This window comes from Bos indicus x Bos taurus, chromosome 15 (genome assembly GCF_003369695.1).
Source record: "Bos indicus x Bos taurus breed Angus x Brahman F1 hybrid chromosome 15, Bos_hybrid_MaternalHap_v2.0, whole genome shotgun sequence".
Lineage (NCBI taxonomy): Eukaryota > Metazoa > Chordata > Mammalia > Artiodactyla > Bovidae > Bos > Bos indicus x Bos taurus.
In genome coordinates, this window is record NC_040090.1 from 66,466,724 (window position 1) to 66,490,750 (window position 24,027).

The following is a 24,027-nucleotide window of genomic DNA, read 5'->3' on the forward strand; positions in this document are numbered from 1 at the left end:
AGAAAGATTAAATTTAAGTAATTTACTACCCTTCGCTCTGTAGCTTTATCAAGTTCTAGTTGACGGCAGCAAATAAGCAGATCATTAAGTGCTAGACTCATGATTCAGAATTTCAGAAAACGTATCTGTAAAAAAATACATATATATGTAAAATTATTTGATTGTGGTATTATATAGTTAAATCTAACTATAACTAGAGGCATATTACAAAGCATAATGATTTTTCTTAATATTTCCATATTTAATGATTTTCTTAGAATATATCAAAACAAAGCCTTAACATGCAAATGTATTGAAGCTGCAGTAGGATAAAAATAAGAAATGTATAATTTACTTTATTGTTTTGAGACCTCTTCTAAGAAACATGACATTTATATTAAAATATAAAAGATGAATAAAGAAAACTGTCAGGCAAAGAATAAGGAAAAGAGCACTTGAGGATTTAACATTGACTGAACTATTCAAAAGCACCCTTTTTTATAGATAGTGACTTGCCATTTTCCTGAACCAAAACCTTAAATTGTGTTTTCGAATTGATATGTTAAGAGGTTCTCAGAGCTAGCACTTACATCTCAACTGGATTTATGGTTCTCATTTAATACATAAAAATAGAGGGAAATGATACTATTGTTATACAAGGAAATGAAGGAAATTACATGCTCTAGTGACAGCTTTGTAAATGTCAAAGGTCAACTATAGCTTACTCTATACCTTAATGCCATTGCAGTAGACTTCCTTTCAGATTTTTTGATATACTCAAACCTTTCTTTGATAAACTTAAAAAATAATCTTTCAAGAAAAGCACTGTTTTAGTATTTCTGAGCCTTTTTACAAAGAAGCTTCATTATTAGTAGAAATGTTTATAAACAAAAAAAGCAATGTCCCTATGTCTGTCTATTATACCTACACTACATATACATCTCAAGAGGAAAAAAGGAGGGCTGAGTCCTTTCCCCATCTTTTCACGTTTAAGTTCTACTCAATCTTTCAAGATTAAGCATATTTTTCTCCCCCTGCAATACCTCACAGAGTCTTAAAATTGGGAGGAATTGAGAGACCATGTCCAAACTTCCTATAAAGGAAGAAATTTCTCCAACAAAATACTACTGTCTCTTTAGACACTCAGAACTACCTCTATTGGCAGATAGCTCTAGTTGTCTTCTCCATTTATATTCAACAGTTGTTTTGATTCCTTTACCCCTCCTTTACAGTTACAGTAATAAATGAGTTATTACAACCTCCTTTCAGTTCAGTTCAGCTCAGTCTCAGTCATGTCCAACACTCTGCGACCCCACAGACTGTAGCACACCAGGCCTCCCTGATCATCACCAACTCCCGGAGCTTGCTCAAACTCATGTCCATCGAATTGGTGATACCATCCAACCATATCATCCTCTTTTACAACTTCCTTTACTGTGCTGTATAATATAGGCTGTTGATTACTTGATAGCCATTTTCATTTGACTGTATACTTCTTGAAGACAAGAACTGTTGCTTTCATTTTTCTGTTATAGTTTTATCAAGAACTCTCTCTTCTTGCTCAATCTTAGTTTAACCCCTTTTGAGTCAATAATGAAAATAAAATTGGGATTCTAACCAATGAAATGGTTTTTCCAGTGGTCATGTATGGATGTGAGAGTTGGACTGTGAAGAAAGCTGAGCGCCAAAGAATTGATGCTTTTGAACTGTGGTGTTGGAGAAGACTCTTGAGAGTCCCTTGGACTGCAAGGAGATCCAACCAGTCCATCCTAAAGGAGACCAGTCCTGGGTGTTCATTGGAAGGACTGATGCTGAGGCTGAAACTCCAATACTTTGATTACCTCATGTGAAGAGTTGACTCACTGGAAAAGACCCTGATGCTAGGAGGAATTGGGGGCAGGAGGAGAAGGGGACGACAGAGGATGAGATGGTTGGATGGCATCACCAACTTGATGTATATGAGTTTGGGTGAACTCTGGGAGTTGGTGATGGACAAGGAGGCCTGGCGTGCTACGATTCATGTGGTTGCAAAGAGTCGGACACGACTTAGCGACTGAATTGAACTGAACCAATGAAAACACCTTAGCAACATCCAAAGAACCATACAGGCAGGTACCTATATTGCTAATATGTTATTTGTAATATGAAAAAAATGTATGCTTACTGAACATGTGACACTTTCAAGACATGGTAGCTCTAAAGTGTTTTTTTTAAGCTGTGTTGACTTTGCTTCTCCCTATACATCTCTCAAAGATTGATTATTTTCAAGAAAACAAAATAGTTCAGTATTATCTATATAAATAGGAAATGTTCCTTCACTGATACAAGCAACAATATTTACTTGGCAACTACTGTGTTCAAGGCACTACGCTAGGGGTAGAAACTTAAAGAACAAATCCTACCTTCATGGAGTCATAACTAGTTGGGGACAGTAACAATAAACTAGTACACTGATAAGTCAATGCATAATTCCAAATTGTAACATATGCCTCAAAGGAAGCAAATACTATTTACGGCCACCAGATGAGAAGATCCAGCTCACTGAAAAAGACCCTGATGGTGGGATGAGGGCAAGAAGAGAAGGGGACAACAAGGATGAGATAAATTGGATGGCACCACAGACTCAACAGACATGAGTTTGAGCAAATCTAGAGATAGTGAGGCAATGGCACCCCACTCCAGTACTCTTGCCTGGAAAATCCCATGGACAGAGGAGCCTGGTAGGCTACAGTCCATGGGGTCACTAAGAGTTGGGCACGAGTGAGCGACTTCCCTTTCACTTTTCACTTTCCTGCACTGGAGAAGGAAATGGCAACCCACTCCAGTGTTCTTGCCTGGAGAATCCCAGGGACAGAGGAGCCTAGTGGGCTGCTGTCTATGGGGTCGCACAGAGTTGGACACGACTGAAGCGACTTAGCAGCAGCAGCAGCAGAGATAGTGAAGGACAGGGAAGCCTGGCGTGCTGCAGTTTATGAGGTCGCAAAGAATCAGACATGACTTAATGACCGAAAACAACAAAAAAATAAGTAAAATTTACTTTTTATAAACTACCAAAGAAAATGTATCAGAGGAGCTTACAATAAAGCCAAGATCTGTATGAACTGATGCCAATCACAGAAAGAGTTAAGAGAACCAACATCTTAGAGAAGGAGACTAGCCTAGCCAAAGGTTCCTAAGATGGAAAAGGCAGAGAATGTTGGAGGAACTTAAGATAACTAGAGGAACTAGAGTAGTTAGCTAGAGTAAGAGCATCACTAGATAGAGTTTAATTCAATTAATATATTAATCCACAACAATTTAGGTTCCAGTCCCAACATGCAACTGGTATGGATACATATTTCTTAAGTAATAGCTTCTGAATTGGCAAATCCATTGTCCTTTGCTGATCTCAACCAAGTTGATCCCTTTGCATAATTTGACAATGATGTTTATAACTGATCTTCCTGGATCTAATTCTGCCCTTGGCATGCCATTCTCATCTTAATGGTAAAAGTGTGGGCTCTGTGGTCAGACTGTACTAATTCATATCCTGGTCCTGCCACTTAAAAGCTGCATAACCTTGTTGTTGTTCAGTTGCTCAGTTGTGTCCGACTCTTTGCGACCCCAGGGACTGCAGCACAACAGCCTTCCCTGTCCTTCACCATCTCCCAGAGCTTGCTCAAACTCATGTCCATTGAGTCGGTAATGCCATCCAACCATCTTGTGCTCTTTCATCCCCTTCTCCTCCTGCCTTCAATCTTTCCCAGCATCATAGTCTTTTCTAATGAATCAGCTCTTCGCATCACATGGCCAAAGGATTGGAGCTTCAGCATCTGTCCTTCCAATGAATATTCAGGGTTGACTTCCTTTAGGATGGACTGGTTGGATCTCCTTGCAGTGCAAGGGATTCTCAAGAGTCTTCTCCAACACCACAGTTCAAAAGCATCAATTTTTCAGTGCTCAGCCTTCTTTATAGTCCAACTCTCACATCCATATATGATTACTGGAAAAACCATAGCTTTGACTATACAGACCTTTGTCAGCCAAGTAATGTCTCTTTTTAATACACTGTCTAGGTTGGTCATAGCCTTTCGTCCAAGGAGCAAGCATCTTTTAATTTCATGGCTCTGTAGTCACCATCTGTAGTGATTCTGGAGCCCAAGAAAATAAAGTCTGTCACTGTTTCCATTGTTTCCCCATCTATTTGCCTTTACATGCACTTTACTTTCTGTCTGGAAGGCTCCCACTGCTCACTGCATCCCAGTAGCTGCCACCTAGATGGGTGAAGGTCTCTCCTTTTGACTCCTTTCTGAGGATTAGGCCAACCAACATTGTGTGGGCACAGGCCAGGTTGTGTGGGCACAGGCCAGGCACTTAAAAGCCACTATGGTGTCTGCCACATGAAGATACCCATGTGAGGATAAGGGAGTCATGGAATGAATCACACCACAAGGGCATCTACCCCCTAGCAAGACAACTTCCATGCTTCATGTTAGGCACATAGTGGTTGAATCAAAACATAGAGCCCATCGTCCGCTGGCCACCGCCTCCCCAATAGGATTGTAAGCTGGATTCCTCAGCCTATCTTCCCTGTTACTTTCACTTCTTTCCTTTTTAGTCCAGATTGATTTACAGGAGTCTAGGTGTTGCCTCTGAGCCATTCTAAGAGTGCCCTCCACACTTCAGGGAAATGCCAAATGGTGAGTCAACCATGGTCACTCCCGAGAATCTCTTTCTCTGCCTGGGTCACACGGTACCTTAGCTGAACCGTTCTCAGGGGTCACCTCTCACTGCCCGATGCACCTGTTGAGACGGTCAACCATTTTGTGCCATCAGTCGCACGGAGAGATCACTGGAACAAAAGAGACGCCTTTCTGTCAGCTGGTGACTCTCAGTACCCCCATTCTATGGCATGAAGGCTAACAGTGGGTTCTGGTACGTCCTGGGAGCCTCTGTCTCAGACTCACCCCTTGGCTACATTCTCTGGAACTGGAAAAATTTGACCCTGCAAAAGGCCTAGACCCAATACAAACTGGGGGAACAAAAAAAATATCCTCTGAATGAAACACTAGATTGTAGCAGAATCCTTCAACTTGATCTCTTTTGCCAAAATCAGGGAAAGGACTCAGAGTTTCCTTATGTTCAGTCCTTCATGGCCCTTAGAATCTGGATTTGAGGGACTCATGCTACATGTGTGTTTCTGTTGCCTCCCTATCCCATCCCCCTCTGCCTCCTTCTCCATCAGATTTCCTAGACAACCCCTACTCGACCTTTCCTATCCCCATTTGATATCTATTGTTGCAGACTAGGAAAGGATTCTGAGGTTCCCTTTGGTCCAGGTCTTTCTCCTATATCCAAAAGCTTGAGGGATCAAAAACTCTCCTGAACATTCTAGAGAATTCCCTTCTAGCTACTCCTGTCTCTCAGGGTGGGGAGGGACCAAGCTTCCTTCCCTACCCTTGCAAATTCCCTTACTCCTTCAGATTCTTCTGATCAAACAAGACCCCACTTCTCCCAGACAGGCAATCCAATATTTTCATCAGCTGTCTGTCTCTGACATGAGAGTCAATTTGAGCACTATTTGGTCTATATTTTAGTTATAAAACTATCATTGCAGAAAGGAAAGATGACTTTTTGACACGGATGGCCGTATATTGTTTAGACCCTGGAGAAAACTGGTTAAAATGAAATTTTTTTCTTGGAAACTTGCAAAAACAGTTCTTTTTGGATATGCAATTAAAAACAACTAGCTTGTTAAAAAGGCCTGCCTAGGGAAAACTTGATGTTAACCCTTGCCAGGTCTTTGAAATACACAGCCCACTTTGCCTGAGACCTCAGCCTTGGTCAAATTAGAACTTCAAGCCAAGAAAAAAAAAGTGTCAAAGAGACATTTTAAATCTCAACTGGAAAACTATGAGATCTCTATCTGTCCATCTGGACTTACGTATTTCTCAGTGTGTATATTTTTCGATAATACTGAAGTTAAGATATAAATGAGCTCTAATTTAATTGGCCTAAAGAAAAGTAATTGCTTACAAATCAAACAATTCTAAATACAAGAGAAACTTAACTGAATGAATCTGACGTTCACGTGAGCTGGGAAATATTCAATATTAAGTATCTAGTATTAATGTTTGTTTGCTAATCTAATATAGACATGTCAAGTCATTAACATTAAGAATAATGTTTTCATTGTGCCTAGGTTTAACATGTTAAATAGTTATATTGTATATCTGTTACATGTTTGTCAATGAGGAAAATATCTCGAGTAAAGAAACTTCTAAAAAATAATATGCAAATGATATGAGCTTTTAGATAAACTCTATTAGGAATAAATATACTTTAGAAATGTCTGTCTAAAATAATCTCTCCAGATTTTGGTAACCTGAATGTCTACAGTTGTGCTAAACTAAGTGAAAGAAGTTTATTGAATACCTAGGTCACTTCCAAATAAGATTCTGAAATATTCATCACTGAATGCTAACTTCCTTTTACAGAGAAACTAAAGAGATTTGGGACTATTCATAAATATGTTTGGTGCTACTCTGAGATATTTTCTATAAGAAAGCAAAGGTTTTTTTAGAAATTATGCTCACCAATCTACAGAATGCTAATATAAAGGTCAGTTCTTGGTTGCTTAAGCAAAGTAGGCTGAATGTTTTTAATAAAGAAGGTATGAGGAATGAAATTGCATTTTATGAAGGGAAAAGGAAGTAAGTCTGACTTACAGGTGGTTGCTTCAGGATGGGAGAACAAAGTAATGGGTACAGAAAGTGATAAGAAGTTTTGTGGAAAGTGGACCCTGAGAAAAGTTTTGTGCATGGTTAGGACTAAGTTTAAAATAAATTTAATTTGCTTTTAAATGAATTTAAATGCTGGTGCAAAAACTTAAATTTGGCCTTTCTCTCTGTTAAGAGGACATACTTTCTTCAGAAAGTATGTCCTGCTTCCAATAATAAATTTAAGTTTCTTTACCTCTTAATTGATCTGTTTTATATTTGCCTTTGAAATCCTTTTTGCTACTTTGGCTAAGTGAATAACTATTGTTTCACAGTGACCAATATGAGCCTATCTGACTGTTATAAACCCTTTTGATATTTATTGACAAAACTTTCCAAATGATTTGACTTTTAGCTAACTTTAGGATGCTTCAGAGGGCCCGTGAGATGTTCCAAAAAGAGATACTAAATTACTTGGGTTCATTTGACATGTTAAATTATATGAGAAGTACTGTTGGAGGAATGATGAATCATCTCAGGTTATATTGTATGGTTGATGCTTCTACTGCAGATATCCTAAAAATTATGTGGAATACATGAAAATCTGATATGTCCTGGTAAAATGTCAGTTATAATTCTAGTTACCTACCATGTTAAAGTGTTACATGTCACAGCAATGACCAGGTTTCTTTGTCAATGGCAAGTTAACCAAATTTTAAACATGTCTTCTGTAGTTTCACTCTGATGTCTTTGCAAGAATACTGCTACTTCAAGATTTATGGAAAAGACTTTTCTAAGGTTAACCAAATAAACATATTTTATTATTAACAGTAAGCTGGTACCAGACTGGAATTTGGTCGTCTCTCTCTGTTAAGAGAAAAAGTTTTCTTAGAATACAGCTTTTGATCACAGATTGTGAATTTCTTTGCCTTTAAGTGATTTATATTTGTTTCTAAAATCTTTTGTTCTTTTGTTAAATAAGCATTATTTCACCATGATCTATAAAAATTATGGTAGATGTAGACAAAGCTTATTCTGTTTCTGCAAAAATTAACCCCTGTCAATTTAAAACATGGCAATAATCCACTCAAAGAATGGTCCACTCAAATCCACCCTTTGAGTGTACCACTCCACTCAGAGTCTACACAAAGACTCAGACACAACTGAGTGACTGAATTGAACTGAGTCTACTCCTAAATTGGGGAATTAAAAATTGGTGAATAGCTGCTAATCAGAGTCAGGGCTAAGGTAAATCCAAGATGACCACTTGGATTTTCCCAGGTCCCTGACAAACCTCATTTTATTTGATGAGTTAAAGCCTTCTCTGGCTACAGGGTTAATGTCCTCACAATAGAGGAAAAAAAAAACAAACAAACAAAAAAATATGCTTCACTGAATATTAAGTTCTAGCTTTGTTTACTAAGGTCTGTTTACTAAGACTCACTTCTGAGATAGTTGTTATATCGCTAAAAGGCTTAATTTGATTGCCACCAAGCTATAGTCTGCCTAGTCAAGGCTATGGTTTTTCCAGTAGTCATGTATGGATGTGAGAGTTGGACTGTGAAGAAAGCTGAGTGCTGAAGAATTAATGCTTTTGAACTGTGATGTTGGAGAAGACTCTCGAGAGTCCCTTGGACTGCAAGGAGATCCAACCAGTCCATCCTAAAGGAGATCAGTCCTGGGTGTTCATTAGAGGGACTGATGTCGAAGCTGAAACTCCAATACTTTGGCCACCTGATGCGGAAAGCTGACTCATTTGAAAAGACCCTTATGCTGGGAAAGATTGAGGGCAGGAAGAGAAGGGGATGACAGAGGATCAGATGATTGGATGGCATCACCAACACAATGGACATGGGTTTGGGGGGACTCTGGGAGTTGGTGATGGACAAGGAGGCCTGGCGTGCTGCAGTTGATCAAGTCACAAAGAGTTGGACACAACTGAGCAACTGAACTGAAGCTATAGTCATTTAACAACTAAGTCAGATGACCTGGGCATATACCATGCTATACCTAATGGAAGTTCTTGACTTAAATTCTTACTTATGATCTTACTAACAACTGCTGCTGCTGCTGCTAGGTATATTATATTCTATGTCACCTGTTTCAGAAACTTGTTTCTTATGTTACCAAATGAATGACTAAGCCTATGATAAAATGCTGATATGCAGTTCCATATGAGATCAACTATTTTAATAATGTAACTCTAGACACGGGAAGAAGTAACAGGAGGGAATATTTTCCTGGACCAAGAGGCCAGTAAAACATGGATGGTCCAGAGACTTTTGCTACTCACAAGGCCTGGTCTAGTAACAGTACATTGAGTGACCTATCAATGGAATCTTCACTAGACTTGGGAATGAGCCTTCCCCGCATTGTGGGACACAGTGGCCATGAAATGCCTCCAAAACACGGTCAAAAATGTGGCTATGAAGGGGACCTGCTGACTGGACGTTGGTAATTGCCAGATGCCTCTACAAAAATTAAATCATGACCACTGCAAGCTGCTGAGCTTCAACAGCCCCTAAAAGAAGTTCAGGGTAGAGATCAGAAATAAGGCACTTTGTGTTCTGTGAAAAACTGGAAGAACAGGCCTTCAGATAGTCAGATGTTTTCAGGTCAAGATTTTTATGAGCCCAAATTCTTGCATCCTCTCATACCTAGAGAAACACTAACGTTACGGACCAATGTTTGGTCTTGGTTCTCCTGGTGAGCCCCTCAGCAGTTTTTCTACTTCTTTTAAGCTTTAGGCCATGTTTCTTTAACTTTCTTGTTAAGTTTGTTTCTTCTAGAATACAACAAATACATCTCCAAATAGTAATACTAGAATATCCCCCAACCAACATCCAGACAATGCTGGAACAAGCTGCCTTATCATTTTGTGGACTCTCACCTCCTTCTGTAAATGCACCCTGACAGAAAGTGGGCACTGGGACTCAGGACCCCACAATGTCCCTGCTCGGCTTGAAGAAGCCAGAGTGGTCATTGCCCCATTCCCCAGTGACTTGTGTCCCTGCGGCCTGAGACAAGGATAGGGTAGGTAGACAGGTAGTCGTGAGCAGGGTGTTAACCGGCCAAAGTGTGGCCCATAAATAAAAAGAGGGGGGAATGTGGAGCCCTATACCAAGGTCACAGGAAAAAAATCTCTGGAACTGACCAAGCCCCATAGCAACTGTTGCCATGACCCTCCGGATCTAAACCGGCCAGTACCCTAACCCCATAATATGTAAGATACCCACCCTACTGTCCATCCTATAGCATCCTACTGCTACTGCTAAGTCACTTTAGTCGTGTCCGACTCTGTGCGACCCCAGAGATGGCAGCCCACCAGGGTCCGCTGTCCCTGGGATTCTCCAGGCAAGAACACTGGAGTGGGTTGCCATTTCCTTCTCCAATGCATGAAAGTGAAAAGTGAAAGTGAAGCTACTCAGTCTTAGCGACCCCATGGACTGCAGCCTACCAGGCTTCTACATCCATGGGATTTTCCAGGCAAGAGTACTGGAGTGGGCTGCCATTGCCTTCTCCTATAGCGTCCTAACCAATCATCTAATGCCACCATTCCAGTGGGAAGTTTTTCTGTCTTAAGGCTATGGAAACTGGCTGTAAGCCTGCAAAAGCATTTGGCTCTCCCCTGAAATGGCCAGCTGTTTTAACAGCAGCTCTCACTCTAATAAAGTTTATCCTCCTCCTCATTCTGCCTCATGCCTCGAAATTCTTTTCCAACCCCCACACAGACCACGACACTTACCACAGGATAAAATTACCACAGGGAAGATAGTACACAGTCAGCCGACAGTCAGAATTTTGAACTGGAGAGTGATTCCAAAGCCCAAGCTGTTAATCAGGAGACTGCAGTTTAAGCCTCTACAAATTGCTCGGTGATTAAAACTGCTAATTATAAGAGGGGAGAAAAAGATGATTAGTCAAGCCAGCTTCTTCGGCGGCCCTACCGTTGGACTCGGCCGAAGCGGAATCTCTGTAAGCGGTGATGTCCGCAGCCTACAAGCCCGCTCAACCCGCCTCCCCCAAGGCCCGAGCCGGCTGTCCAAGCACTATTTGGCTTCCGGATCAAACCTGGAATGATCGCACAGCGTACGTTTCCAAAGGAAGCACTAAGGCGGACTGGCGCCGGGGCACCGTCTGCCCACGCTGGCCAAACACGCACGCTCTCCGCTCCCAAGACTCGCTTCCCCAAACACAGCGCTCATCTGAGGGAAACGCGCGTGCGCCCTGTCAGCCAATGGCGTGCGGCCCTGCGTCCGCCGCTCGCCCTCTAGCGCCTGCTCTGCCTCTCTGCTCCCGCCTTCCCGCCCCGCCCCCATCCAAATGTGAGGGCGGATGTGACGACAGCTCCAAGTAGAACGGAGGCGGGTTTCTTTTCGGCGCCTTTCTTTCTCCGGCGGAAGCGATTGGCTGGCGGGGAGCGAAAGAGGCGGGACAAGTTGCCGCGGGTTCAGTGCCGCCACTGGAACTGGGAGATGCGGCGCAGGGGCTGTCGCTGTGTTGGTTTTTACCCGAGTCTCGTCTCTCACTACGGTTTCTTCTGCGGCTTCGATCATGCTGTTACCTTCGGATGTAGCCCGGCTGGTATTGGGTAAGCGCCGGCGCGGGAGGGAGGGGTACTGGATCATGCTAAGCCGGACGGAAGGACCTTTGGAGCCAGAGGTTTTTCCCAGGGAGGGGAAGCTTTGGGGCTTTGCCTCCCCACCTACAAGTTCAGACTAGCGGTGAATCTTCTTCAGTGGGAGGCTCGGGCGGTTTAAGTTTCTTTATATGTGAATGCTCCTCTCTTCCGAGACTCTCTGGCGAGGGGCGGCTGAAGAGAAACTCCGGGTGGAACACCTGAGGCCCGGATTTGGAGGGAAAGTCAGGCCTGCACATTTAATTAGAATCCTGCAGGGGAGTTGCCTACGTGATGGATGGACTGCGTGTTCTTCAAGCTTGGGCTCACTTTCCCGTGTCAGAGCTGGGGCCGAATAAGGAAAAATAAAAGACTTCCCCAGCCACCTAGCTTTAGCGAAGGACCTTCCTGACGGCCTTCTCATAACTTGCCTTTAGAGCGACGAATTTGGAACGAATGAAGTGATCCTGCCTCTCTGTCCCCCAACCTCCTGCAAGAAGTCGTAGAATGTAGAGGTGTGAAACGCCAATTTCATACTTTTAAGACAGCAGCAATTCCTTTTTTTTTTAATTAGCAAGACTTTTCACTGGAAATGCCTTCCAGTTGAACGTATTCTAGTCCTAGTTTTTCCTCAGTTTGAAGAGTGACACTGCCAGTTGTCAGGGTGTATTGTCTGTGCAGGAAACGGGTTTTGTTGTTTGTCCCCTGAAAGAATAAAGAGTATTGTATTGCTGGGAATGAGAGCCACATAAAACTCAAAACCGAGCCAGATTTACAGACATCATATGTGAATGGTTAAATGGTAAACATTTGTTCTAAAACTTCCCTTGGTATCCAAAGGCCATTACTAACATTATTTTACTGTCAGAAAAATTCATTTCTTATTCCCTTTTTAAAGTATTCTGCCCTGTCCAAAAAAAGAAGAAAGTTTTTACGCACAGAATCTTGACAGGCACATTTTGCAGGAAACTTTAGAGGGTAATGGTTCTAACCATCTGTTTTTGGAGAAAATAATCACTTAAATTTAAACTCATATTTTGTTAATGTTTGGTTAATATTTTGCCCACTTTATCAAAACTGAATATCAACAGTTAACCTACATCGAAAGAAGAAAGCTGTCTATCTTGTAATTGTTATATTAATTAGGCTTATTTGTAAACAGATCCAAAATAGACTTTCACAAAATTCACAATAAGACTGACATACTTTATTATGGTAGCTGTCCTATTTGCTTTGTGGGATGTTTAGCAGCATCCCTGGCTTCTATCCGTTAGATGCCAGCAGGGACCCAGTTCCCGCCTTCACCCAACTGTGAGAATAAGTGTCCAAATGTTGCCAGTATATTTCCTGAAGGGCAAGGACCACTGGCCTTAAGAAAGCAGTACGATTTTCTAACTGGAGTAATTTAAACAAACTTGTGAGTATTCTCCTAGACTTCCTTTTTCTTTAAAAATGGATAAAAATTACAGTCATTGTTTCTTATCCTAAAATTCTTGTCATTCACATTCCATTTTTATTGCCACCAGTCCTAACAGTATGCGTCCCATTTCTCCTTTGGACTGTTTTCATAGTTTCTCATATAGTCTTGTAATTCATCTTATTTGTGGTTACAAAAATCTGCCTAAAGCATTCACACTACACCTCCAGTTCTAATAGTTGAAAGAGCTGTGCACTTACCAGAAATTTCAAGTTGTGCGAAAGAATATATACTACCAAAAAAAGCAAATATCACCACTCTTGCTTTTTTCATTTAGCATTATCATGTCACCACGGAGATCTATGAATCACAAAACTTAGTGGCTTAAAAATTAACAGTTTTATTCTTTGCCATGATTCTTCTGTCAATACTCCCTCCCTCTCAGTACTCCTTCACTCCTTCTCATTGTTGCCCCTTTTGTTCATCATGTTCTTGCAGCAAATCTTTGGTTGCTTAGTATGTTCCAGGCACTGTGCCAATTGCTAAAAATAGAGTTCTCCCCTTAGAATTTACATAATTAGGTTTTTTACCCTTACCACACATACCAAAACACTTTCCTAGACCCCCACCTCTTATTTTATCTAATGCTCTATGTTACCCTTTTACAAGTCAAATTTATTCAAAGAATAAGCTCTGCTTAGTTACTGTACTTCCTTACTTAACTTTCATTCTTCAACATACTACACTGACTTTTATACCTCACTACTCCATTTAAATAGCCTTGCTACTCGGCCATATCCAGCTATTGCCTTGCTAGAATTTCTTTAAATATTGTACAGGTCAAAATATATACGTCAAAATGCCATTTGTTGTTTCTGGGCCACCAGTTTTGGTTTTTATGTCATACAAGGTATTCTTCGGACCTGATCCTACAAGTCTCTTTTGCTTGATCTCAAGTTCTCAACATATGCCCTATGCCCCAGGCATTCCAAACTATTTGCAGTTTCTCCAGATACTCTTGTTAATGTATTTTGTTCCCTCTGCCTGCAATGTTTTTCTCCTTCTCTTCCTAGTACACTTGTATTTAAGGTTCAGGTCAATTGTAATCTCAAACTGTTTCCAGCAGGTACAGTTAGTACTTTCTCCTTACATGCTCTGGTGGCATTGTAGATTACTTGTATTATACTCTCTTTGTTTTATTGTAGCTGTGTGTTTACTTACTCTTTTTTTTTTTTTAATATGAAATTTAACCCTTCATGCATTGGAGGAGGAAATGGCAACCCACTCCAGTGTTCTTGCCTGGAGAATCCCAGGACGGCGGGACCTGGTGGGCCGCCGTCTATGGGGTTGCACAGAGTTGGACGTGACTGAAGCGACTTAGCAGCAGCAGCAGCCATTTTTACAATTCTGTGGCATTAAGTACAATCATATTTTTCTGTAACCATCACCATCTCACTTGTAGAACTTTGCCTTCCCAAACCAAAACTTACTTTTTGACCTATTTAGTATTCTTTGTTTGTGCATGCTCAGTCCTGTCCAACTCTTTGTGACCCCCATGGACTATAGCGTGCCAAGGTTCCTCTGCCCATGGAATTTTCCAGGCAAGAATACTGGAGTGAGTTGCCATTTGCTACTCCATTCAGTATTTTTATTCTAGAATTAATGTACAGGCTTCAAGAGTTGTGGGAGGCCCCAAACTATCTGTAAAGTTTTATGTACAGGTGGGGCATTTTTTAGAGGTAAGGTATCCAGAACTTTCTGTAGATTCCTAAATAAATTTGTTCCTTTCTGTATGAGTCAGCATCCATTCAGGAAAACTGAAACTAATCTGAGTATTTAGCATGGAGGAATTTAATGAAGGAATTGGTTACACTGGTGAAAAGCTAAGAAAATGAGCAGCTTACATGAGCCAACCTGGAGGGCAGTAAGCAGGAAACCACTCTGATATCAGGAGGACAAGTAGAGATGAAACCCAGAGGCTGGTTTCACTATGTGAAAACTAGAAGGTAGACTTGTCTTATATGGGAGCAGTAGTAGAGGAAATTCTACGAGGGTAAAGAGGAAATGGGAGGAAAAAACCATGGCTCCTAACAACTGCCCTCCAGTCTCCCACTGGTGCTTCCCATTGATGGAACCCAGTCAGAAGCCAGCTGACATGGAACCCAGGAAATTGTCTGCAGGGGGGTCAGGTTTCCTGAACTCCAGTACAGAGCAGGGGAAGCAGGCAGAGTAGATTTGAAGGCAAACAACCAGGACTGGCATACCCTGCAAAAGTTGAAGAGCCACTGGTTCTATTCACCTTTGCATCACTGTATCACTAAGACATAGATATTTAATAAATATTTACAAAGGTGTAGCTGTGATCATGACCTTCCCCTTTGTCGACTGAATAATATCTGTCACTTATTCAGATTCTGTTATTTATTCATAATCATATGTCATTGCTGACATTTACAGCATTTTATGATCCTCACCCCTTCTGTGTTTTCAGTTGTATTTCCAACTGTTCTCTATCATAGATTCTGTGCTTCATTCAAACCAGGCATGTTCTTCAAACATGTTCCATATATGCTTTCCATCAGCTTGGTTGACTCATCTCTTCCTTGAAACGTGTGTAATATTCCCCAAGTCAGTTTATACTTTCTCTAGCCCCTATAAAATAAGTCTAATTGTCTTACCACCTTTGCTTTTTATTACAGTTATTTGCATATATATCTTCTGGGTCCTTGTAGACTATAGCTTCTTTTGGAGAGATTTTCTTTGTTTTTGTGGATCTAGTAATATAAAGCACTGGAAGTTAAGTCTTAAGATCTTAAGAACTTTACTGGCAGTCCAGCAGTTAAGACTCCACCCTTCCATTGCAGGGAGCACAGTTCCATCCCTGGGCAGGGAACTAAAATCTCACAAGGTGCATGGAGGGGTGGTGGGGATGGGGGAATCTCAAACTACTGATATTTTGAGGAAACTATTACAATATGTAAAGGAAATATTTTCAGATAAGGGGATTAGCTCACTCTTGGTTTCTTCATCAGATGCATCTCTCTTTATCTTTCCCACTCTATAAATAAGAGAGGGCGGAATCTTGGCATCCTCATTCCTAAAATTCAAAACCCTAGATTTTGCTATGATGTTGTCTTTTCCTTTTTCAATTATGTTTTCCCTTCAGTCTATCTTATTACTCATTACTGGGGGCTTCCCAAGTGGCGCTAGTGAAGAAGAACCTGCCTGCCAATGCAGGAGACAAGAGATGTAGGTTTGATCCCTGGGTCGGGAAGATTCCCTGGAGGAGGGCATGGCAATTTATCGTTTCCTCTCTATAAATAGGGATAAGAGAGGGCAGACTCTTGGCATCCAAATTTCGAAAATTCAGAACCCTAGATATAGCTCGGATTTTACCTTTTCTTTTTCAGTTATGTTTTCCCTTCAGTCTATTTTGTCATTACCTCCACTGAAAAGCAGGCACAGGACAATATTAAGAAAAAAAGAAATTCAAGTTACCTATTTGAACATAGGCCAGTAAGTTTATACAAAAGATGTAGTTATCTTACTCTAAATTTTTTTAAAGGAATAAAAAGAAAAATTAAAACATTGTGATTGAAGAGTAATTGTTTTTTTTTGATAAAAGATAATTGGTCTCTATTTTGTGTTTTCATTGTAGCATTTTAGAGTTCAGATAATTTGTACCTAAAATTTCCCCCATTGTTCTGATTGAGAACTTGTACAATAGGTACGTAAGGATGATAAATAAGCTTTTTGTAGGCAATGTAAATGTAATAATAAATGAGCATAAAGCAATCAGCTGTCACTTTAACCTTATTTTGGAACTTTCTGGACAAAAGTAAACCAGAATACATCAAGCCTGAAATGGATATTCTAGATAGTCCAAAGTTGGGCTTATTTTTTTTAAGAGCAGAAGACATACATCTCAGATACTGCTACTTAAAGATGCATTTTAACTTTTTAAACACTTGTTAAAAGACATTCTATCTTTTTAACAAAGCCTTTGCTCAAGTGTAGACTATACAAAACTATAATATGAGAAGACAAAAACTGTCTGAGCTTTGGTGATTCTTTTTTCTGGCCGCACTGCTTGCAGGATCTTAGTTGCCCAAACAGGGATTGAACCCCAGACCTCATCAGTGTGAAAGCACAGAGTTTAACCACTGGACCACCAGGGAATTCCCACCATATTTTCTAGAAAAGTTAACTGTATATCATTACATTCAGTCTTGGGCCGTGTTTCTCAAACCTTATTTTGCTATTTTCCCTAAGTACCCCTTGCATGAAATTTTAGTGTTATAAATATCAGTATCAGTTCAGTTGCTCAGTTGTGTCCAACTCTTTGCGACCCCACAGACTGCAGCACACCAGGCTTCCCTGTCCGTCACCAACTCCCGGAGCTTACTCAAACTCAGGTCCATCAAGCTGGTGATGCCATCCAACCATCTCATCCTCTGTTGTCCTGTTCTCCTGCCTTCAGTCTTTGCCAGCATCAGGGTCTTTTCAAAGGAGTCAGTTCTTTGCATCAGGTGGCCAAAGTATTGGAGCTTCAGCTTCAACATCAGTCCTTCCAATGAATATTCAAGATTGATTTCCTTTAGGATGGACTGGTTTGATCTCCTTGAAGTCCAAGGGGCTCTCAAGAGTCTTCTCCAACACCACAGTTCAAAAGCATCAATTCAGCGCTCAGATTTCTTTATGGTCCAACTCTCACATCCATACATGACTACTGGAGAAACCAGGCTTTGACTAGGTGGACCTTTGTCGGCAAAGAAATGTCTCTGCTTTTTAATACGCTGTCTAGGTTGGTTGTAACTTTCCTTCCAAGGAGTAAGCATCTTTTAATTTGATGGCTGTAGTCACCATCTGCAGTGATTTTGGAGCCCAAGAAAATAAAGTCTGTCACTGTTTCCATTGTTTCCCCTATTTGTTCCATCTATTTGCCATGAAGTATTGGGACTGGATGCCATGATCTTAGTTTTTTTAATGTTTTAAGCCAAGTTACAAATAGACTGTTTACATATTGTATGTATACCTGTGATTTATGCATAAAAGACATATTTAATTCATTCTCTTTCCTCCCCAGTACCAGTTGTCACCCCGTTGGGGCTGTGTCACTGTTTTTGAGAATACCTGGTCTTAGAGAAAAGCAAATCTACTTTAAGGAGTTAGATTTCATGCCATTACCTATTACAAGCCCCAAGTGATTACCAGTGTATCTGGGGTGATTAGTACTTTTAAAACTTTCTACCGTAAAAAGAAACAGTTTGGGGTCTTTGATTTAAATTTTGAAGCATATAAAGAAAAAGCACTGACTGCCCTGTTTCCACGATGACTCTAGTGGTCTGTAGGCTATAGTGGACTATAGTGGTCTAAATTTCTAAATTCATGAAACCCTAGTGGTGGCTGACTTAACTTACTCCAAGTAATGTGACTGTCAGAAAGCCAATCATAAAAACTGATTTCAGCTGGCTATAGTTTTATAAGGGTTTATATTGGATTGTTTTATTTGTGAAAAATGAAAAAAAAAAAAGGGAAATAGCCATCTTTGATCCACCTAATTTCACATCAAAGGTGATTTTATATTTTCAGTGATGGGGATATTGAAATAGTAGTATCTGAAATAAAAGGTTTCTTCTGATTTCTAAGTGTTTTTGCACACTCCAAACCACAGTGTCTTTGGTATGTTTATTTCTTCTATAGCATTAATTAACAAGAGGTTGGAAAACTGATTCATCAGCAGTGAGTACAAACTGGTGCTTGCACGCATGCATGGTCACTTCAGTCGTGTCCGACTATTTGTGACCCTGTGGACTGAGTCCACTGGGCTTCTCTGTCCATGGGATTCTCCAGGCAAGAATACTGGACTGGGATGCCATTTCCTCCAGGAGATCTTCCCGACCCACGGATCAAACCCGGGTCTCCTGTGTCTCCTGCAATGCAGGTGGATTCTTTACTGCTGAGCCACTGATGAATGGGTGCCAGCATCCCAGCCAGTGCATATGTGTGTGTGCTTAGTAGTGTCTGATTCTTTTCAACCCCATGAACTGTAGGGCCCCAGGCTCTTCTGTCCATGGAATTTTCCAGGTGAAAATACTAGAGTGGGTTGCCATTTCCTTCTCCCTAAAATGGGACGATTTCCTTGCCCTTTTCTTTTTTTAATGCTCATATATAATAATTTTGCAGGGCTTCTCAATTTTTTGACTTGTAGGGCCTGGTTAAAGATATTATTGTCGGTAAATTTTATAATTTTAAAGTTGAGAAAAACCTTAGTAATAATTGCCTTGCATGCACACATGCTAAGTCACTTTAGTTGATCCGACTGTGCGACTCTGGACTGTAGCCTGCCAGGCTCCTGTGTCCATGAGATTCTCCAGGCAACAATACTGGAATAGGTTCCCATGCCCTCCTCCGGGGCATCTTCCCAACCCAGGGATTGAACTTATGTCTCTTATGTCTCCAGGGTTGGCAGGCAGGTTCTTTACCATTATCGCCACCTGGGAAGCCCCAAAATTGGCTTAGTAGTTATTAACTATTAAAGTGAAAGAGGAGAATGAAAAAGCTGGCGTAAAGCTCAACATTCAGAAAACTAAGATCATGGCATCTGGTCCCATCACTTCATGGGAAATAGATGGGGAAACAGTGGAAACAGTGTCAGACTTTATTTTTGGGGGCTCCAAAATCACTGCAGATGGTGATTGCAGCCATGAAATTAAAAGATGCTTACTCCTTGGAAGAAAAGTTATGACCAACCTAGATAGCATATTGAAAAACAGAGACATGACTTTGCCAACAAAGGTCCGTCTAGTCAAGGCTATGGTTTTTCCTGTGGTCATGTATGGATGTGAGAGTTGGACTGTGAGAAAGCTGAGAGCCAAAGAATTGATGCTTTTGAACTGTGGTGTTGGAGAAGACTCTTGAGAGTCCCTTGGACTGCAAGGAGATCCAACCAGTCCATTCTAAAGGAGATCAGCACTGGGTGTTCTTTGGAAGGACTGATGCTAAAGCTGAAACTCCAGTACTTTGGCCACCTCATGTGAAGAGTTGACTCATTGGAAAAGACTCTGATGCTGGGAGGGATTGGGGGCAGGAGGAAGAGGGGACAACAGAGGATGAGATGGCTGGATGGCATCACCGACTCAATGGACGTGAGTCTGAGTGAACTCCCAAGAGATGGTGATGGACAGGGAGGCCTGGCGTGCTGCGATTCATGGGGTTGCAAAGAGTCAGACACGACTGAGCAACTGAACTGATACTGATACTGAGGTAAATATATTATAAAGGGAATCTAGCATCTTGTAATAGGAGTATGATATATAGAGAATTCAAAGAAAAAATTCTCTGAGGAAGTGATAATTACTTCAGTAGACCTGAAGAATGAGTTGGAATTAGCTAGGCTAAGAAAGAACATCCCCAGTGGCTCAGCTGTAAAGGACTGCCTGCTATGCAGGAGATGTAGCAGGAGCTGTGGGTTCAATTCCTGAGTCAGAAAGATCCCCTGGAGGAGGGCATGGCAACCCACTCCAGTATTCTTGCCTGGTAAATCCTATGCACAGTTCATGGGGTTGCAAGAGTCGACAAACTTAGCAAGTAAAAACAGCAATGACACCAGCCTCTCCCTTTGGAATTTCCCTGGTGGCTCAGATGGTAATCTGCCTACAATGAAGGAAACATGGGCTCAATCCCTGGGTCAAAAAGATCTCTTGGAGGAGGAAATGGCTACCCACTCTAGTACTCTTCGGCTTCCCTAGTGGCTCAGATGGTAAAAAATTTGCCTGCAATGCAGGAGACCTGGGTTTGATCCCTGGGTTGGGAAGAATCCCTGGAGAAGGGAACAAATACCCACTCCAGTATTCTTGACTGGTGAATTCCAGTCAAGGAGCCTAATGGGCTGCAGCCATGGGGTTGCAGAGTCAGACACAACTGAGCGACTAACATTCACATGCAAGCTAAGAAAAGATAAGCTGCCCAAGCAAAGGCAATAGCACATACAGTGTTCTTGAAATAAGAGCATTCATATACTGAAAAGATGTTCAATATTGCTACACTAATTATTAAGAAATAAAGTACCTTCTCACACACTGGTCAGAATGGCCATTATTAGTAAGTTTCACAAACAACAAATGCTGGAGAAGGTGTAGAAAAAAAGGAACCCTCCTACATGGTTGGTGGAAATGTAGGTCAGTGCAGCCACTATGGAAAACAGTATGGAGTTTCCTCAAAAAACTAAAAATAGGATTGCCATATGATCTAGAAACCCTACTCCTGGGCATGTATCCAGACAAAATGGTAATTCAAAAGGATAACACATATGCCTATGTTTATAGCAGCACATTCACAACAGCCAAAACATGGAAAAAACCTAAATGTCCACTGACAGATGACTGGTGGTACATATATACAAAGGAATGTTACTCAGTCATAAAAAAGGATGAAATAATGCTATTTGCAGCAGCATGACTGGACTTGGAGATTATCATATTAAGTGAGTCTGTTTTGGTGATGGCCATTAAAAAGGCATGAAATGCTTTCATCATGGTTTTTATTTGTATTTCCTAATGGGTAGGAGAAGGCGATGGCACCCCACTCCGGTACTCTTGGCTGGAAAATCCAATGGATGGAGGAGCCTGGTAGGCTGCAGTCCATGGGGTCGAGAAGAGTTGGACACAACTGAGCGACTTCACTTTCACTTTTCACTTTCATGCATTGGAGGAGGAAATAGCAACCCACTCCAGTGTTCTTGCCTGGAGAATCACAGGGACGGGAGAGCCTAGTGGGCTGCCGTCTGTGGAGTCGCACAGAGTTGGACACGACTGAGGCGACTTAGCAGAAGCAGCAGCAGCAGTGATGTTTAGCATTATTTCACATATCAGTTGACCTTTCCCTTTCTTCTTCGGAGAAATGTCTCTTCAGGTCTCTCACCCACTTTTTAACTGGATAATTTGGTTTTTTGCTCTTGAATTGTATTGAGTTCTTTATTTTGGTTATGAATCCCTTATCAGATATTTGCAAATACTTTTTCCCATTCCACAGGTTGTTTTTTCATTTTGTTGATGGTTTCTTTTGCTGTACAGAAGCTTTTTAATTTGATGTAATCAGCTTGTTCATTTTATGTTTTGTTACTTGTGCTGCTGCTGCTGCTGCTGAGTCGCTTCAGTCGTGTCTGACTCTGTGCGACTCCATAGACGGCAGCCCACCAGGCTCCTCTGTCTATGGGATTCTCCAGGCAAGAACACTGGAGTGGGTTGCCATCTCCTCCTCCCATGCATGAAAGTGAAAAGTGAAAGTGAAGTCGCTCAGTCATGTCCGACTCCCAGCGACCCCATGGACTGCAGCCTACCAGGCTCCTCCATCCATGGGATTTTCCAGGCAAGAGTTCTGGAGTGGGGTGCCATTGCCTTCTCCATGTTACTTGTGCATTAGGTGTCAAATCCAGAAAATCATTGCCAAGACCCATATCAGGGAGCTTTTTCCTATATTCTTCTAGGAGTTTCATGCTTTCAGGTCTTATGTTTAAGTCAGTCCCTTTCAAGTTACTTTTCATGAGTATTGTAAGACAGGGGTCTAGTTTCACTCCTTTACATGTGAATATACAGTTTTCCTAGCACCATTCATAGAAGAGATGGTCTTTTCTCCATTAAGTATTATTGGCTCCCTTCTCAAATTTAGTTGACCGTATATCCTGGGGATTATTTTTAGACTCTCAATTCTGTTCCCTGGTCTATTTTTATGCCAGTACCATACTAAATACTCTGTTAATTATGACTTTATAGCCTATTAACTAGAGTTTTTCTTTTAAACAGCTATTTTATAATCTCTGCTTTGTACTTCAGCACAAATTGGTGTTTCTGGCAAGGCTGCAGAATTCCATAATGTTCATCTGAAGTTGCATCTCTGATATGAAATTGCTATAGTGTTTAAAACAGCAGTTTTAATCAAAAGTTCAGAATTTACTGATATTACTGAATTCCATTTTATTTTTCATTTAGGATACTTACAACAGGAGAACCTTACTTCTACCTGCCAGGCTTTTATTTTGGAAAGTTCAGACTTAAAAGAATATGCAGAACACTGTACAGATGAAGGTTTTATCCCAGCCTGCCTACTGGTGAGTGATTTGTTCCTTAAGGAAGTATTTCATCATTGACCAACATAAGACACTATAAACACCGTCTTAACAAACATTGACCATAGGATTTTTGCAGAAACTAATTCCTTTGGCCAGCGATTTGTTATGTAAGTCAATATTGAAACGCTCCTGTCAATAGTATTCAGGTAACAAAATACATGTTAATATGAGTCTGACTGATATTGTGTTAAAAATCAACTCATTAGCAAAAACCAAATGGGCAGAAATTTGATAGTTTGTATTCATGCGTAAGTGGAAAGACCCAAAGAAGACTAGCTTCTTTTCCCACATTTATGTCAAAGCTGGGAAGTGAATTACAACTTTGATTTTGAGAATCAGTTTTAAAGTGACACCCTCATTTCTAATTAGTTTCACAACTGCTTGTCCTGGGGCTCACTTGTTTATTGCCTGTTAGGGGCTAAATATTTGTATCCCTGCATAATTCACATATTAAAATCCCATCCCTCAGTGTGATGGTACTTAGAGGTAAGACCTTTAGAAAGTATTAAGTTTTGGATTAGGTCATGCAGTTGAGACCCTCATGATGTGGTTTGAAAAGTGAAAGAGAAATCTCTGTTTGCACACACCAAAGAAAGGCCATGTGAACACATATCAAGAAGGGGAATAAGGCCAGGAATTTGGTCCTCACCAGGAAGCAGATCATCTGGCAACTTGATCTTGGATTTTCCAGCCTTCAGAAAGAACAATGAGAAAAAAATGTCTGTTATTTAAGCCACCTGATCTATGACGTTATATAGCAGTCCAGTCTTTCCTATATCTGGCTTTCCTGTAGTTGCTTACTTCAGAAAAGTATAAAACAGATATTTTGATATCTAGTCACCTGTTTTTTAAACATCACTAGACCAATAGAGCATTGTTTGTTGGTATTGGTGGATATATGCTAGAACTACATTATTTGAAATGGTATTTTGTCGTTTTATTTTAAACATAGATCCTTAGATTCATTTCAGCTGTCACAGACAACATGATCATCTATGGAGGAAACCTTAAAAAAAAACCTGTAAAATTGCCAGAGTTTTAGCAAGGTCAGAGGATACAAAGTATATAAAAGTGCATCATATTTCTTTATACCTACAGTGAACAATTTTTAAAATATATATATATCATCTACAGTAGCACTCAACAAACAAAAATAAAATACTTATGTAATAAGGCTAACAAAGTA

The 24,027-nt window shown here is 40.8% G+C and overlaps 2 protein-coding genes across 11 annotated transcripts in view; one reads left to right on the forward strand and one right to left on the reverse strand.

Annotated features, from left to right (window-relative positions):
- Positions 1-10,890, reverse strand: part of ATM (ATM serine/threonine kinase) — a 153,422-nt gene extending 142,532 nt beyond the window's left edge. For 3 of the 7 annotated variants that reach the window (XM_027563834.1, XM_027563829.1, XM_027563835.1), the window contains exons 1-4: positions 10,749-10,890; positions 10,423-10,565; positions 4,716-4,810; positions 30-125 (exon numbers count right to left, since the gene is read on the reverse strand). In XM_027563834.1, coding sequence (XP_027419635.1) covers positions 30-101 — 72 coding nt within the window. In that variant the 5' untranslated portion in view covers positions 102-125; positions 4,716-4,810; positions 10,423-10,565; positions 10,749-10,890. The remainder of the gene's footprint in view (positions 1-29; positions 126-4,715; positions 4,811-10,422; positions 10,566-10,748) is intronic. The other 4 variants (XM_027563831.1, XM_027563832.1, XM_027563830.1 and 1 more) reach the window with 4 other exon arrangements.
- Positions 10,891-11,063: 173 nt separating this feature from the next.
- The window catches only part of LOC113905890 (protein NPAT), a 56,300-nt gene continuing 43,336 nt past the window's right edge, over positions 11,064-24,027 (forward strand). For 2 of the 4 annotated variants that reach the window (XM_027563837.1, XM_027563840.1), the window contains exon 1: positions 22,744-22,820. In XM_027563837.1, the coding sequence (XP_027419638.1) occupies positions 22,774-22,820 (47 nt within the window). In that variant the 5' untranslated portion in view covers positions 22,744-22,773. Of the gene's footprint in view, positions 11,269-22,701; positions 22,821-24,027 lie in introns of those variants that run through there. The other 2 variants (XM_027563836.1, XM_027563839.1) reach the window with 2 other exon arrangements.